We start from the raw sequence: 17,250 nt of genomic DNA on the forward strand, positions 1-17,250 counted from the left end.
TCAATAACATTTTAAATTCAATGGTGTACCAGATAAATTGCAGTTGTCTGAAGGGATATGCCCATTCGAGTTATATTTCTATGATTGAAATGACACCCACCCATTTTTCAAGAGCATGTTGTGTCTCAACCGATGGTGGGCACAACACAAAAACCTCAGATTATGTAAAATAGGGTCTAAGCTACAACATATGCGAATATGAAATCATAGATAATTGACGTTAAAGGTAAAAAAATATATAAAAAGAAACGGAATGGAGCTAAGCACAGGCAAAATCCTAGAGGAAAACCTGGTTCAGTTTGCTTTCCAACAGACACTGGGAGATGAATATACCTTTCAGCAGGACAATAACCTAAAACTCAAGGCAAATATATACACTGGAGTTGCTTACCAAAATGACATTAAATGTTCCTGTTTGGCCTATTTACAGGCTTGAAAATGTATGGCAAGACTTGAAAATGGCTGTCTAGCAACGATCAACAACCAACTTGAAAGACCTTGAAGAATTTAAAAATAATAATGTGCAAATATTGTACAATCCAGGTGTGCAAAGCTCTTAGAGACTTACCCCAGCGTTCTTGAGGTGCTTAAAGTACTTGAATTTGGCACTCTGAAATTCAAGTACTGGAATACATTGAAAATCTGACATTTTCTCAAGTTGGTACTTGAAAAGTACTTGAGTTAAATTGAGAGGAGAACAGAAAATGACCAAATAAATGATTATGAAAAATATTAGAAAAATGTATTGGTCTTGCATTTTATTTCTTCAAGTGTTTCGCGCTCTGGTTGCCAGGCGAGCTTGCTCATTCCACCCAGACTGCCACTCAGCCAGGCAGGTACAGAACTGACTGATTAGGCGCCGCCAAACGTTACATCGAAAGTTAAAATGCCAGGCAAATGTAGATTCAAACCTGCCTTTTGTGCATATGGAAAACTTCTGGGATCTTTTATTTCAGCTCATGAAACATGAGACAAACACGTTTTTGTTTTGTTTTTTAACCTTTATTTAACTAGTCAGTGAAGAACAAATTCTTATTTACAATGACGGCCTACCCCGGCCAAACCCGGACGACGCTGGGCCAATTATGTGCCGCCCTATGGGACTCCCAATCACGGCCGGATTGTGATACAGCCTGGAATCGAACCAGGGTCTGTAGTGACGCCTCTAGCACTGAGATGCAGTGCCTTAGACATGTTGCATTTTATATTTTTGTTCATTATAGTTTACCCACTTTTTTTTACCACTACATCACTGGACCCAACCAAATGCGTCAGACTTTGACATTGCGAGCATGGGTGAATCGGCCCTGAAGAGCCACATGAAGGGGGAAAGACACAACGCTGCATCCTGCGCTGGCGCCAGTTCTACATTATGTGACTTTTTCTCTGCAACAACTTCCAGAACTTTTTTACCAATCGCCCCTTTCACGGGGCACCCACGATATTCCGCTTTGTTAAGCGGCAGCCGTGCTCCTCCGTTCACGTGCCGTTTTCCTCACACAGCCCACCCGCCCTTCTCCCGTCCGGCGACACTAAAGCTGCCAGTCGGAAGCAAGACACTTTTTCGTAGCTATTAAGTAGTAGATTTCCAAATGCCCAATAAAAATACAGTCACTAAGCTGGAATTGTGTAGTAATGCGAATAGGAAATGTGTGTTCACCAGTAGGCATGTCCCAAAACTCTGCTCATCACTACTCAAATTACAACATTATCAGTACTGACTTGCCATTCATGTATGTAGTGAAACAAGGTATTATTGAGTAGAACTTGTAAGGTAGTGATGAATAATAAGTTAAATGTTTTTTTTATGAGGTTGTGGCAATATACTTCCACCTGGTGGCGACTACAAACAATTGCATAATAGGAACTATTACCAATTGTTGGTCCTCGAAAATAAATATTAGTGCTTCAAAAAGTACTTATAAGTCCTTGAATTTGACTTGCCACTGTCTGTATGAACCCTGTTACCCAGAAAGACTCACAGCTGTAATTGCTGCCAAATGGGATTCTAACCTGTATTGACTCAGGGGTGTGAATACTTATGTAAATGATATATTTCTGTATTTCATTTTCAATAAATTGGCAATTTTGTAAATATATTTTTTCACTTTGCCGCTATGGGGTATTGTGTGTAAAAAAATATATTTAATCAATTTTGAATTGAGGCTGTAACACAACAAAATGTGGAATAAGTCAAGGGGTATGAATACTTTCTGAAGGCACTGTATATAACACTATCCTCTGATGCCAGTAGGTCTGACCTCCTGACTGTCCCTCCCTATAGTGTGTGTGTGTGTGTGTGTGTTTCTGTGTCTTCTGATTCTGTGTGGTTAGTAATTGCGACTATTTGTCAATTTCTCAATCCGTTGAACTGAATCATTGTGCAATTGTTTGCTAATTTTAAACTGAAATTCAAGTGAAGAGCTGGCGAACAGGGCCCTCCCCACTACACCCCCCGTTCGCACACACGTACGTAGACATACACACACAGACACAGACACAGACACACGTTCCCTCTTTGCTCCACAGGTGAGCTCAGCAGCCCGGGGTTCCATTCCAACACCACTTCCTGGAACCTTGGTAGAGCGGCATTGATGTTGGCATGCTTAGAAAGGGACATGTTTGCATTTTGACCGACCGGGACTGAGGAGGGGAAAGACCGCGTGGGAGCCGCCGAGCCGCCTTTCAATTGCACCCGTCTGCGTCAGCACCATGAACCTGGAACGGTGGGAGAAGTCCCCTGCTGTCATGAAACGGTCCAATGGTTGGACCTCGGTTGGACCTCGTGTGGTTTTGACACCCGTTCAGGAATCACGACACAGCGGGGGAGGTAAAGTAGATCCTCCCTCTATCTGATCTGCTTTAGAGAATGTGTCATTCCCAGAGAAATGCCTCTTGAACAAAACACTATGCCTCTGTGTGAAGTTCACACACTGCGTTCTGTTTTCCGCCAGGCTCCTTTTATGATTGGGGAAAATGTGTTAATTCACTGAAGTTCAAATAAAAAAGGGTTTGGAAAAACAGCTTCGGGTGAAAAAGAAAGGCAGTAGAACTGACGTATGCCAGCCGGAAACCCTTAATAGGGTGGGTGCGTGGGGGTGCATTTGTGTGTTTTTGTGTGTGAGCGCAGTGTGCTGGCAATGCCTAATGGTTTGCACAAGCGAAGCCTGATGTAGCAGTTGCCAGGGCAACGGAGCAGCATGAGTCTTAGTGTGCAGGTGCTGTTCCTTGTGTCCTACTCCTGGAGCCTCCTACGATGAGAGAACGAGAGAGAGGGAGGGAGGAGAGGGAGCACTGAGGGCAGCTCAGGAAAGACTGATAAAATGGGTTTGATAGAAATAGTGAAGTATATAAACGAGAGAGAGAGAGTGATTTAAGAAAGCCTAGTTACAACACTAGCAGGGGATGAAATAAAGGTGGAAAAATAACAGAGGGAGAAAAAGGGGAAGGGGGTAAGAAAGCAAGAGGGAGAATAATTTCACGCAAAATGACTCCGGAGTCCTTGATGACAGTCCTGGACCTTAGCTGACGCTCGGTAGGGGCCATAACCAAAGTCACACTCCTGCAAAGAGCAGAAAGGGGGGGATGAGGAATAGAATGAGGGAGAGGGAGCGAAGGAGAGAACGGTGGTTAACGGAGTAGGTGCAACAATGCAATAAATTCAGCAAGCCAGAGTGACTGGCGGAAGAATAGCGGTGCGGAGACTGGGGGGGGCGTTATGGCTATTGGGAGGGTTGGCACAGTGACAAGACAGAGTGTGTGGAAGCACGTCAGTTTAGATCTACCGGCCAGAGAGGACAGCCATGCAGTGTTACCCCCCCCACCCCCAGAGTCTCTTTTCGCTTTCCGCTCCACAGTGACATACTGAAGGAGAATAATAACAGCCAGTCTCCTCGCTGGCAACAATGACATGCTCTCTGAGTCCATGGGTCTCTCGGCTGGGGTTTGAATCACCACTGTTCTCCTAATGGTTCCCTCTTTTCCTCCTTTTTCCATTCACCTTCTCTAGTCCAATAATGGCTCTCCTCAAATCATCAAATAGCATGTATTCATTGGCCTGTCAGTGTACCGTGTGGCTTTTTGGTGATAGGGCTCTGGTGAAAAGTAGTGCACTACGTAGGGAATAGGGTGCCATTTGAGATGCAATCCATGTCAACGAGCCATTGGCAGCGGTGGACATTACTATTAATGACACATAGTTAGCTGCCTGAACTTAATAGCTGAGCAGATCATTCATTCAATGTCAACATTTATATTCTGCATTCATACACCGTCTGACGCACCCACATTAAAGTGCCGTTACATACTTGGGTTGAACAACACACACACACACACACACACACACACACACACACACACACACACACACACGCACACACATACACACATACGTTAGCATATGTAGGGCTATATGACTCCTGTCTCTCTTTTTCATGCACGCATGTACACACACATCCCCCCTTTCTCCAGCCTTGCCATACTACCTTGTCCTTGACTACAGGTGACAAACAGGTTTTGGCCGGTGGTGTGTGTGTGTGTGTGTGACAGTAGGTGGTCTCGGCCTACCAGATGTTGGGGCTGACACTGGTTGAGAGGGGCAGGTGGACGGACAGAAGGGTAGTTAGGTGGAGGTTGTGTGGTGGTTGGGTGAAGGTCGTGCTGAAGGCTGAAAGTTGTATTTCTAGCGACGCGGCTGTACCGATGCACCAAGTCTGGAACCAACAGGACCCTGAACAGCTTCTACCCCCAAGCCATAAGACTGCTAAATAGTTAGTCCTGGTAGCTATTGGTTACCTACATTGACCCTTTTTGCACTAACTCTTTTGACTCGTCACATACACTGCTGCTACTGTTTATTATCTATCCTGTTGCCTAGTCACTTCCTATCTACAGTGAGGGAAAAAAGTATTTGATCCCCTGCTGATTTTGTACGTTTGCCCACTGACAAAGAAATGATCAGTCTATCATTTTAATGGTAGGTTTATTTGAACAGTGAGAGACAGAATAACAACAAAAAAATCCAGAAAAACACATGCCAAAAATGTTATAAATTGATTTGCATTTTAATGAGGGAAATAAGTATTTCAAAACATGACTTAGTACTTGGTGGCAAAACCCTTGTTGGCAATCGCAGAGGTCAGACGTTTCTTGTAGTTGGCCCTTCCTTTATGTACATATCTTCCTCAGTTACCTCGTACCCCTGCACATCGACACGGTACTGGTACCCCGTGTGTATATAGCCAAGTTATCGTTACTCATTGTGTATTTATTCCTTGTGTTATTATTTTTCTATTATAAAAAAAGATACATGTATCTCTGCATTGTTGGGAAGTAAGCATTTCACTGTTGTTTACAAAGCATGTGACATATGACATTTGTGTGTTAAGGGGTTGGTGTTGCATGGGCTGTCACCACAACACTGGACTGTAAGCTCTCCTCTCCTCAGCACACCTGTGTGTGTGTGTCTCTCAGGTTGCTCTGAAATGATTCCCTATGTACAGTAGTGCACTACTCCTATTCCCTATTTAATGCACTACTTTTGACCAGAGCCCATTACTTTTGACTAGAGCCCTTGACCAGATCCCTGGTCAAAAGTAGTGCACTAAATAGGGAATAAGTTGCCATTTGTGACACAGCCTCCGTGGTGTGTTGAGAGGGAGGACATTCTGAGGTTAATTGCCTTCATGGTCCAGTTGAAGGTTCTCTATAATAAGCAGCACAACAAGCCATCTATCTGACATTGTGAAGGAATTGTTCTACACAGGTTTTGTTTTGTTAACTGCTGCTGTGTATGTTTGTTTGTTGTAATGTACTGTTCAAGGTCCTGTCGAAGGATGGTCTGAAATTAACAGCACAACAAGCAATCTAACGCTGTTCTCTGTAGATAATTGCTCCATGATGCTTATGTAATGTTAACTGGTGCTTTGTGTGTTTGCTGGTGTAACCCTACAGGTATTCCTGCATGGTTTTGTAAGGATTAGTGCTGAGCGATTAGTGCTTTTTGAGGTTGTTTCGGTTCGATTATAAACAATCTAAAGAATCACGGTTTCGGTTTCAATATTTATTTTTTACATTTAATGCATAATGAAAGAAGGACATTATAACTATTTTTTTTAGCTTTTTAAATGAAATTCCAAAGTCAAAAATAGTGAACATTAAATTGCCAAAACATTGAAAATATTATATTGTCTCTGTCAGGTCCACATTGGGTAGACATCAGTAAAAATATAAGAAATTACTATGAAATAATAAAATATTTCAGTTGTGTATATTACTTTAGCATTTATTTGATGACTATTATTTTTTATTCCTTAAAGTCATAATCTCATCTTTACTCAGGCAGTAGCAGTCAGCCAGCCAGACCATCTTATCTATGTGCTCCCAATACTGTACTGTCTTTAGTCATCCTATTTAGCTAGCCTGCCTAAGTATGCTGCAGAACTGTCTGATGAAATCATTTGACTAGTTCTTCAAAGTAGATAAGACATACTTTCACCAACTGTCTCTGTCCCTCTCGTCGTTGTGTTGTGTACATTCCTAAATTAGTTGTTTAATACCGGTAATGATCGTCTTGTGTGTGTGGATTTGTAGGAAGGGAGAGGATGTGGAGGAGGAATTGAGTGTATAGGCCTGTGGTCTAAAGTGTGTGCTGGTGTCAGCATGGCCCCGTCCTTGGTTGTGTGGGCCTGATGGGTCGATGTTGATAGATTGAAAGACCCCCCACTGTGGGTGTGTGAGTCATCAGGAACATGTGTGTGGGGTCAGCAGGGTCAGTCAGGTCAATATTATACACACACACTCACTCCTGAGGGATCAGACGGTTCCTGACCTTTCACCTCTCAGACAGTGTTCTCCAATGACTGCAGGCAGCAGAGCCCGTACTGCCAGGTGGCAGTCAGGTGTAAGGGGTTGATGTATTGTCTGGACTTTGGAGGATCTGGTTTACGATGGGAAACTCACGCTACACTCCTCCTGACAGGTCAAGCGCTGGCGTCAAGCCTCCATCAGCTATCGTTTGCTTCCCAAATGGCACCCTATTCCCTACATAGTGCACTACTTTTGACCATAGTCCTGGTCAAAAGTAGTGCACTAAATAGGGAATGGGGTGCCATTTGGGACATACCACTTCGGTTTGTTGACCAGACTCAATGTGGAAACAGCCTTTTCTAATGGAGAAGCCAGTCAGCCATGACACCAGGGTTTCTTTCCAAGCTGCCTCCCAAATGGCATCCTATACCTAGTAAATAGTGCACTATGTAGGGAATAAGATGCCATTTGCCAAAGGCAGTCTCCAGAATAAATGTATCCCACTACCACCAGCATTAGCAGCAAGTGAGAGACTGAATCAGTCTGATAAGAGAGTGGGAGAGAAAATGAAAGGGGGCGAGAAACAGTCCAGGACACGGATTGAGAAATGGAAAGATGGGGGAAGAAAAGATGAAAAATGTTGACCAAGGTCCTGGATATTGAGGGTGTGAAAGAGAGCGAGTAGGAGATGAGGTGTTGGAGAAAGAAAGAGAGAGAGAGGAAGCGAGAGAGAGAGTGAGAAAGGGGGGGTGTACTGTTAAAGGGGTCTACACAAACGGAGCCGACTGAGGTCCGTTTGTGTCGCTCTACGTAGTTCTACGCACATTTGTGCGGCTGTGTCTGCTCTGTTTGCATAGACTTTGTTGAGCCCTTAAGGAGGCAATGGAAATAGCCGTATGAGTAAGGGGGGGGTAACATGTGGGCCGTCTTCCTTTAGCAGCTGTTGCCATGGGGAAAAATGGCGAGGGGAGGTGATTTCTGAGCTCACTACGCCTTGCTCGCTAAATCAGGAGGGAGATACTGACTGTCTGGGGATTTCTAAGCTGCCTGCGACTGTCCCTGAACGACTTGTGTTGTTTTCTTTTCCTCTGTTTTCCTCTGTCTCTCTCTTTCTCTCGCTCTCGGGAGGGAGGGAGGGAGGCTGGGAGAAAAGGTGCTTAAATAGTTTTTTCGAGATACTGTAGATCCCACTGAAACTGGATTGTGTTTCTAAACCCTGTCATTTAAATATCCCAATGAAGCTTGTTGCCTGGATGTTATCATGAACTAGACTAGACTTAGTTTATTGTTTTATAGAGCAAGAGAGTGTGTGTGCTCTCACATGTTGTGTGTGTGTGTTTATGACTACAAATTCCGCAATGAAACTGCTGGGCTGTGACTCAATGCTCCCTCAGGTGTGCCTTATAAAAAAAAAAAAAAAAAAATCAAATACAAATACAGTTTGTCTCGTAATTTTTCCATGTTAGTGAGGGTGGGTGTGCCAATGACTAACGGGAATGGGTCTCAGGAGTGTGTGTTGGTGGAGTCACTCTGTAACCAGGTGCCCGACAGACAAACAGACAGACAGACAGACAGAGAGAGGAACACAGCTGAGACAAGGCAGCAGGTACACACACACGCCACACAGCCCTAAACAGCCAGGGTACACGGTACACAATGTTCAGCACTCCCTCTACTGAAACTTCCTGGTGTGTTTCTGTTAGAGAGAGGGAGAGAGAGTGTGTGTGTGTGAGAGAGAGAGGGATAGTGTGTGTGTGCGCGTTTCCCTGTGTCTGTTTCTCTTTCTTTGTGTGTGTGTGAGAGAGAGGGAGAGTGTGTGTGTGTGTGTGCACGTTTCCCAGTTTCTCTTTCTGTGTATGTGTGAGTGTGTGTCTGTTTCTATGTGAGAATGTGTGTTTGTGTGTGTCTGTTTCTCTGTGTCTATTTCCGTCCTGCTATGTGTGTATTTGTGTGTTAGCTACACTCATTAGTCCCTGTTTGTGTATTAGCTACGGATGTCCTCCTCGGCAGGAGCAGATAGGATCAATGCACAGGACAGATCGATCACAGGACAGATCGATGTGTATTCAAAGCTGCTGTGGGGCCGTGGGAGGTTGTTGTGCACCACAAGTGGGTTAGCGGCTAATCTGCTCTGCTGTTGACAGTGTGTGTGCAGAGGCATCATGCCCATAAGGGCACGCTCCCTCAGATGTATCAATTTTTTATGTTATTTTTAAGATGTTAAATTAATTACTAAACTTCCTTTTTAAGCCCACGTTTTATCATAATGATTTATAATCAGATCTGATTCTCCCTAGTAAGTGATTCCTTTCAAGGTGCACCACGGAGAAAAGACACACGTTGTTTGATTTGACTTTAGCTGCCAGTGATGGGCAGGACTCGCAGGAGGTATGCTTGTAAATTAATTTTCTCAAGCTATGTAGCTTATGGATTCTTTCTTGATTAATAAATATAATGAAAATGTTTTGTTGTTTCTCTGTAATACTAGCCACGTAGCCATTTTATGAAGTTGGCTTTAGTTAGCCAGTTAGATAGGTTCCCAATCTCCCAAACTCATAACTAGCTATCAAACCAATTCAGGCTATCAATGAAGTTCGAGTAGCTTGTCTAACTATCTTAGCTGCCATGTCTGCTGGCAAGGTTGCTGGACTTTAGAAAAGCAAGCAATTACTAAATGTACTGAATAAGACTCACATTCCTTTCAATCTTTTACCCAGATTTTACCAGAGATGCAGAGAACCATATTTAGTTTATTTAAAAAAAGAACCACCAGTCAGGAGGATACAGACAGTCCAAGAGGTATGCTTAGATATGGAGATCATACTTGGTTTAAATGTAATCTGGCATTTTATGATATTGTGATATTTGTGTATTAATTAAGATGCCATGATATGTGCCTGTATTGATGATATGTGTTATGATCCCATGTACTGTGTTGTAATGTGGATGTAATATCCTAGGCATGTTAGTGCAGTCTATTGATATGTGTGATTAACAACAGTCAGTATGACACCCTCATTAAAATTACAATTGAACATAATGACTATGGCTCTAGATTGCAGGAAAAAGCTGTTTCAGGTGTTTGAAAAATGCTAAATTCTCCAACTTCCATCCCCCCTCCATCCTCACATACTTCATGCCCCCTCTAAAATAATGGGTGTATTACGCCCCTGTGTGTCTGTGTTTGTGTGTGTGGCTCCCTCTCCCTCCCCGCACATGAAGCGGAATTAGGCACCGGATATTTTTTTGGGCCCTGCATCCTGCTTTGTTTAGATTTCTTTGAGAGAGAGAGAGATAGCTCAGCTGGTAGAGCACGGCGCTTGTAACGCCAAGGTAGTGGGTTCGAACCCTGGGACCACCCATACACAAAAAATGTATGCACGCATGACTGTAAGTCGCTTTGGATAAAAAGCGTCTGCTAAATGGCATATTATTATTATTATTATTATATTATATTATATATTATTATATTATAGATATAGCCAAGTTATCATTACTCATTGTGTATTTATTATGACTTTTATTATTACGTGTTTTACTTTTCAATTATTCTCTATTTATTTTCCTCTCTGCATTGTTGGGAAGGTCCCGTAAGCATTTAGTCTACACCTGTTGTTTTACGAAGCATGTGACGAATAACATTTGATTTGATTTGAGCGAGCGAGAGAGCTGACGCTTTGCTAGGGGTCGGCACAGTGGCAGCCAGGGCTTTCCCTGATTTAGAGCAGGGATTCAAAAAACTGGACGAGAGCGGGAGAGAGAGGGACGAAAAAAAGGAAAGCGACGGCAGAAAGAGAGTGCAGGAAGGGAAGAGTGGCTGCATGCTAGCTGCTGCTCCAGCAAAAGGAGAGGCAGGCAGAAGTGAAAAGAGAAAGCGCCGACTCGTCTCACTCAGTGGAGTTTTGAGTGAGTGAGTTCTCAGACTGACAGACAGACGGTGGCCAGACGGAGGCTCTCTCTGCGTTCCACTCTGCTCCGCTGTGGCATTTCAGGAGTTGAGGAGGGGGCAGGAAGGAATCTCAGCCGGTTATTGGTCTGGAGGAGCGTGTCTGACTGACTGACTGAGTGGGGAATGTTAGGTCAGGTGTTCCCCAGTAAGCTACGTGTTGTCTGACTCCAAGGAAAGACGTGAAGAGAAGACAGAGACTTCAGACTACACAACAGAACAGAGTTCTCTGCCTCTTGCACAGGTATTGTGATGTGTGTGCGTGTTATTGATTTATGGCGTTGATTTATGGCTGCGTGTTATTGCAACAGGATTATATACTCATATAGAGCTGGTTGAGTTGATCAGTTTCCTCTACTGTATCCATGGTTCACATTGATCCCCTCTTTCTTTACCTCATACTGTATCCATTGTTCTCATTGATCCCCTCTTTCTTTACATCCTACTGTATCCATGGTTCATATTGATCCCCTCTTTCTTTACCTGCTACTGTATCCATGGATTTCATTTAGAGAATGACAGATATGGATTTCTTTAGGGCCGATACCGATTTTTGGGGTCAAGGAGGCCGATGGCCGATATTTTAGGCTGATATTCAATAGCATTACATTTGTAAATGTTGATGACATGTTCCCAGAGACAGCCATGTATGCATTAATGCATATATTTCTTAATCAAACAATACATTTGACATTAAAAAAATAATAATGTTTAACTACATAACGTAATGGTAATAATTTTATTTGAATTGTAAATCTCTTGATAAACTGGATAAATTAAGATGGCATAGGCCTACTCACAAAACAGGTGAATGTATATTCAATAGGAGTTTGTGCATGCATTGAGTTATTGAGCTTGTTTTGGCTGATCAGTGGAGTCTGGTGTTACAGATGACAAACAATCTGTTTGCCTTCCATTTGAAACTTACACCGAGTGTACAAAACATTAAGAACACCTTCCTAATATTGAGTTGCTCCCCCCCTCAATTCATCGGGGCATGGACTCTACAACGTGTTGAAAGCGTTCCACAGGGATGCAATCCATGTCTCAATTATCTCAAGACTTAAAAATCCTTCTTTAACCTGTCTCCTCCCATTCATCTTCACTGATTTGAAGTGGATTTAACAAGTGACTCAATTGGCTAGTTCAGCTATCTGTCAAGAAATGGGCGTATTGGAACTTGATCCTACTGCTACATCTCTCCCCATCGCTCATATCACTTGCTGCTGTTTACTGATATTAGCTCAAAGGCAATGACATTTGCTACCAAGCCATAAATGTGCATAATATCTAACAAGCAGACTGTGGGTAGGAAAAAATCTTCAGAAACGATGCACGTTCTGTCTGTGACTCAAATCTGCCCATAGTTTGAGAAGTGAGAATGCACATATGCGCGCGCTGATCTACAGCTTTCTTGGCCCCTAAACATGCAGGAAGATTCTTGGGTTGCTAAACCTATTTCCAACCTTTTATTTAGGCATTTTAAAACACTTCCTTCTTTCCCTATTACGACAATCATCTAATCTGACTATCAACTGTCAATTTATGGATACGATTGCGGCCGGTCAGATCAGCACATCAGTAAATAGCTAACGTTACACCCCAAGTCAGATGGCTCGTTGCCAAAGATTGTGCATGTTCAAGGGGTTGAAGGGTGGTATGTTATGGATGATGGGTAACATCTTAAAGAGTGCCTGTGTCTTTAAGAGTGTGTAATAAGGCATAATAGCCTAGCGGGGATATGTTGTTTTCATTATATCTGCCCATCCAGAGGATGCAGCCTACTCTCGCTGTCTGTTGGCCTTGGCATTGGCAGGCTGGTTGATGTTGGTCAGGGGCTAAAAAGGATAAATGCTAACTCCACTCTCACTAACTCCTCAGTCTGTCCATTCAGTCAGTGAGTGACTCCTTAAGCAGGGCTTACTTACTGCACATGTCTGTGGTGTGTTCTCCATGGGCAGAGTGACGTAGGACCAAGGAGGACGGGGTGAACCCAGCAGGATGAGCTGCTGGATGGGGGGTGGTTACATAACAGACGGCGAAGTCCCACAGATGAGAGATGCGTGTGTTTGTGCTCGTGTGTGCATGTGCGTATGTGTGTGGAGGAGAGGAGGTGGTCTTGACTGACTCTTCCACCCACCATGAGCTCATCAGCTCAGTTAGCTCATTCAGACACAATCCCTGCTATGCATGGTTTAATATTAGCTAGTCCCTATCATAGCAATAGGGTGATGTGTGTTTGTGTGCATGTGTGTCTGTGTGTGGTGCATGTGCACACTCATGTTTGTGTTTCTGTGTGTGTGTGTGTGTACGGTTGCACAGTTATTTGTGTGTGTGAGAGAGAGCGAGAGACAGGGAGAGAGAGATCTCCCTCCCTCAGTGTTTTGTTCCACGTAGCCATGGTCTCCCTGCTTTATTTCATCATGATATTTTAATGACATAATCATCCTACTACCTCTGCTGAAGGTACAAGGACACCTTAATCTCATTTGCTAGACTGAGTCCCAAATGGCACCCTATTCCCTTTATAGTGCACTACTTTTGACCAGGGCCCACCATTCACCATGATGAAATTAAATGGTGAGGAAAACAAGCTTACATATTGTTACGATCTCTTTACCATCTGGGTGCAGTAATACTCTAACAGTGGTCTGATACACGACATCAAAATGATGTTCAGTGGATGTCTTTGTTTTGTTATGCGGGTGCAAAAGAGATGGAGGGGAAAAAAGACAGTGGAAAAGGGAGAAGGCAAGAGAATGGGGAGGGGGAGAGAGATGGAAAGAATGAGGAGTGAGAGAGTGTGGGTGGGGTAGAGAGAAGGCTCTCCTCTGTCAGTGGTGTTCTGCTGGGTGCGATTATGTAACGTTACCTCCTGCCTGCCTGTCGGAGATTGGCAGAGGAAGGCACCGAGTAACAACGTGAGGCTGAGGCATGGCAGCAGCAACAACAACAACATCAAGGTAGCTAGCTAGCAGGGCCTCTCTCCTCTTTCCTTCTTTCCTTCCTTCTTTCATTCTGAATGTGGAATAGTGTCAGATTCCACTGATTTTATGCCATTTTGCAACAGTAACACAAGCTTAATAGTGTACGTTTTCGACACTCGTATTGTCTTCCTTATATCTTTCATATTTAGCTATAATAAGGGAAGAAGAACATGTATTTTTTGTGCACAGTTGTTCAAAAGACAGGATACCTTAATGTTTGATAAAGGTCTTGGCGGAGCAGTTAATTTCAGATGCATAAAGGAGCATTTGAATGTGGCCTTTGTGTCCAATTCATGCAGTTCTGATCGCAAGAGAAAAGACTGATAGAAACGCCTCTCATAGGGAATGTTATTAAAGAAGAAGCAGGCTTCTTCAATATAGTCTTTTTTCATCTGTCCTATTGTCACTTTGGATGGGAGGGAGTCTCCTGGAGTTGTGCACAAAGAGGTCAGAATAATTTACTGTAGCCTATGATGCATGCTGATTGTGTATTGGTCTCAATTCTCAACGAATGCTGGAATTCAGGCAGTTGTAAAATGTAACCCTATGAATATCACACACACACACACACATTAACTCAGATGTTCATGTCCTGCCATGAACCTACCATTAACACACACACACACACACACACACACACACACACACACACACACACACACACACACACACACACACACACACACACACACACACACACACACCCACACACACACACCCACCCTTAATAGTCCATTAACACTCTCATGGATGCACACACACATAGTTCTTTGTTGTTTACAGGCAGAGCCAACCCCTTATTCCTGTCTAAAATTACCATAGTACACTACTGCCAAATGATCCGAGTGTTTCCCTAATTAGTGTTGTGTTTGGGGGTTTGTTTTCACTGTTTGGGTTTTGTTTTGCAGTGATTTATTGGAACACATAAATGCCTATTTATTTACCACCACTTCACAGTGACTTTGCAAAAACCAGTGTGGTTACTCACTAGGGCGGTGTCCCAAATGGCACCTTATTCCCTTTGTACAGTAGTGCACTTCTTTTGATCAGGGCCCATAGGACTCTGGTCAAAAGTAGTGCACTGTATAGGGAATAGGGTGCCATTTGGGATGCAGTCTGTTTGTCCCTGGCCTTGGTAAATATTTCTCTGATTGGGTGAAGCCACTTGTTTAGGTTGGCTGGTTATTTTAGCCTTCAGGACTTCCCATAATAGCCCTTTCCTAAACTGAAACCCAGGGAAGTTCCCTCTTTTTATATAGCCTCTTATTTCATGACCACAGTAGGTAGGTACAGAGTGTGAGTGTGAGTGAGACACAGTCCCCAAATGGCCTGAATGCTACCACACTGTTAAGTTCAGTTCGCTCATTTCCCTGGCAATCAATGTTGAAGTAGTGCTTGGTGCATCCCTAGTTTGAAAGTTTACTTTTTTCCTACATTTCCCCCACATGGGCCAGCCCCCTAGCAATTTGGGTTCTAGCCAATGAGCTTCAGTCCATCGCTGTTTGAGTGACATCTATCAAGATGCACACACAGCAGAGCGAGAGAGGGAGCAATGATGTGGTGCACATATCTGCACAAATGTGACATAGTACACCATTTTCGGGGACCACTTTTGGCTAGTGAGCGCTTCTTTCAGAACTACTGGCTAAAAAGTATACAAAAGTATTGGAGAATCTCTTTAAAGGTACAATGCAGCTGTTTTTATTTCAATATCAAATAATTTTGGGGTAACAAAAATAGCTTCTTGGCAAAGAGCAATTTCTCAAGAAGAATTTTGCTAGGACTGTCTGGAGTGGTCTGAGTGGGGAGGGGGAAACTGAAAACTAGCTATTATTGGCAGAGAGGTTTGGAACTCTCTTTCTTATTGGTTTATTAACTAATTTACCGCCTTGTGATTTCACGAGGCATGCCAAAATTCCATCCCACCAAAACAGACTGAAATTTCAGGTGGTCTTTTCAAACAGCTCTCACTAAAAGGGCATTATCATAATTTTCACAATTTTCAAACTCATAGTGTGGAAATATACAGGTATATTGGAAACACTTTAGTAAATGAAGGATACAATGTATATTGAAAGCAGGTGCTCTCACACAGGTTTGGTTCCTGTTTTAATTAATCAATGAACATCCCATCATGCTTAGGGTCATGTATAGAAATGCTGAGCAGGCCAATATTTTGGCCATTATTTTGGCTACCGTGGCTATGCCCCCATAGGATGACAATGTCAGGGCACGAGTTGTCACTGAATGGTTTGATGAGCATGAAAACGATGTAAACCATATGCCATGGCCGTCTCAGTCACCAGATCTCAACTCAATTGAACACTTATGGGAGATTCTGGAGCAGGGCCTGAGAAAGCGTTTTCCACCACCATCAACAAAACTACAAATGATGGAATTTCTCGTGGAAGAATGGTGTCGCATCCCTCCAATAGAGATCCAGACACTTGTAGAATCTATGCTAAGTTGCATTGAAGCTGTTCTGGCTCGTGGTGGCCCAACGCCCTATTAAGACATTTTATGTTGGTGTTTCCTTTCTTTTGGCAGATACCTGTATATAAAACACAGGAAAATCACGTTTTTGACTATACATGGCCTTTAAGTAGTTTATTTAAGTGTAGATTATGTTTTAGTTGAACAACAAATTGAATGATTCATTATGAAAGATGCCTTTAGGAAGATGCCACATTAATTGTGTATCCCCAGTTTTGCTATAGGCCTACAATCTGTTAGATTTCCCTCTAAATAAGTAGGCCTACCTAATTAATGTTTTTGCGTATATAGTAAGTTTACACCACAGCTGCTAAGACAAAGAACAGAGTCTGAGTTGTTTACCAGGTCTGAGAGAGAGAAAAAAATTAGCTGGCTCACTCAACACCTGTATCTCCTCCTCGTTGAGTCAGAAGTTGGGCTGAAGGCAGTTGGCAGAGCCTACCTCCCCTCCTCCCCCCTCCGCTCCTCCCTCCCTTCCTCTTTCCTTCACTCTCCTCCCACCATTGCCTCTGGCACTTCAGAGGAACTCTGTTGCTCCACAAAGAGAGAGAGAAAGAAAAAAGTGAGAGAGCTGAGAGCCGGAACCCCTGGAGGATACCAGAGCCTTTTCTAGTGACGTCACCATCCTCCACCACTGTGTTTTGGCTGGCGCAGCTCCCCTCCTCCCCCTCCCTCCTCTCCTCCCTCCCTCTCTCCTCCCTCCTTCTCTTCTGCCCTGACAGGAATTCCCCTCCTCGTCGCCCAGTTACTGTGGCTACCGCTGCAGCTCCACAGCTGATTGGCCAAAAATTATGACTTACGACTGAGTGTGTTGACTTATGGATGAGTATGTAAGCTATACAAAGGCTTGTTGTTTCTGTTTGTGCTTCAGGACAAAGGCCAGTCGCCAAGTGTTTGTTTAACGTGAGAGATCAGACTATGTTAAGAGGTGAACATTCTGTTCTATATAGTATCTGGATGGAGAGACACATACTGTACAGTAATCAGGCTAGTGGTTAGAGCGTTGGGCCAGTAACC

General features: G+C 43.4%; 1 protein-coding gene across 1 annotated transcript in view; it reads left to right on the forward strand.

Annotated features, from left to right (window-relative positions):
• The first annotated feature begins 2,322 nt into the window (after positions 1-2,322).
• LOC121571872 (zinc finger protein 40-like) overlaps positions 2,323-17,250 on the forward strand; it is a 57,249-nt gene continuing 42,321 nt past the window's right edge. Inside the window, 1 exon segment of the mRNA XM_041883639.2 lies at positions 2,323-2,830. Coding sequence (XP_041739573.2) covers positions 2,713-2,830 — 118 coding nt within the window. The 5' untranslated portion in view covers positions 2,323-2,712.

The sequence above is a fragment of the Coregonus clupeaformis genome, chromosome 8, assembly GCF_020615455.1.
Source record: "Coregonus clupeaformis isolate EN_2021a chromosome 8, ASM2061545v1, whole genome shotgun sequence".
NCBI lineage: Eukaryota > Metazoa > Chordata > Actinopteri > Salmoniformes > Salmonidae > Coregonus > Coregonus clupeaformis.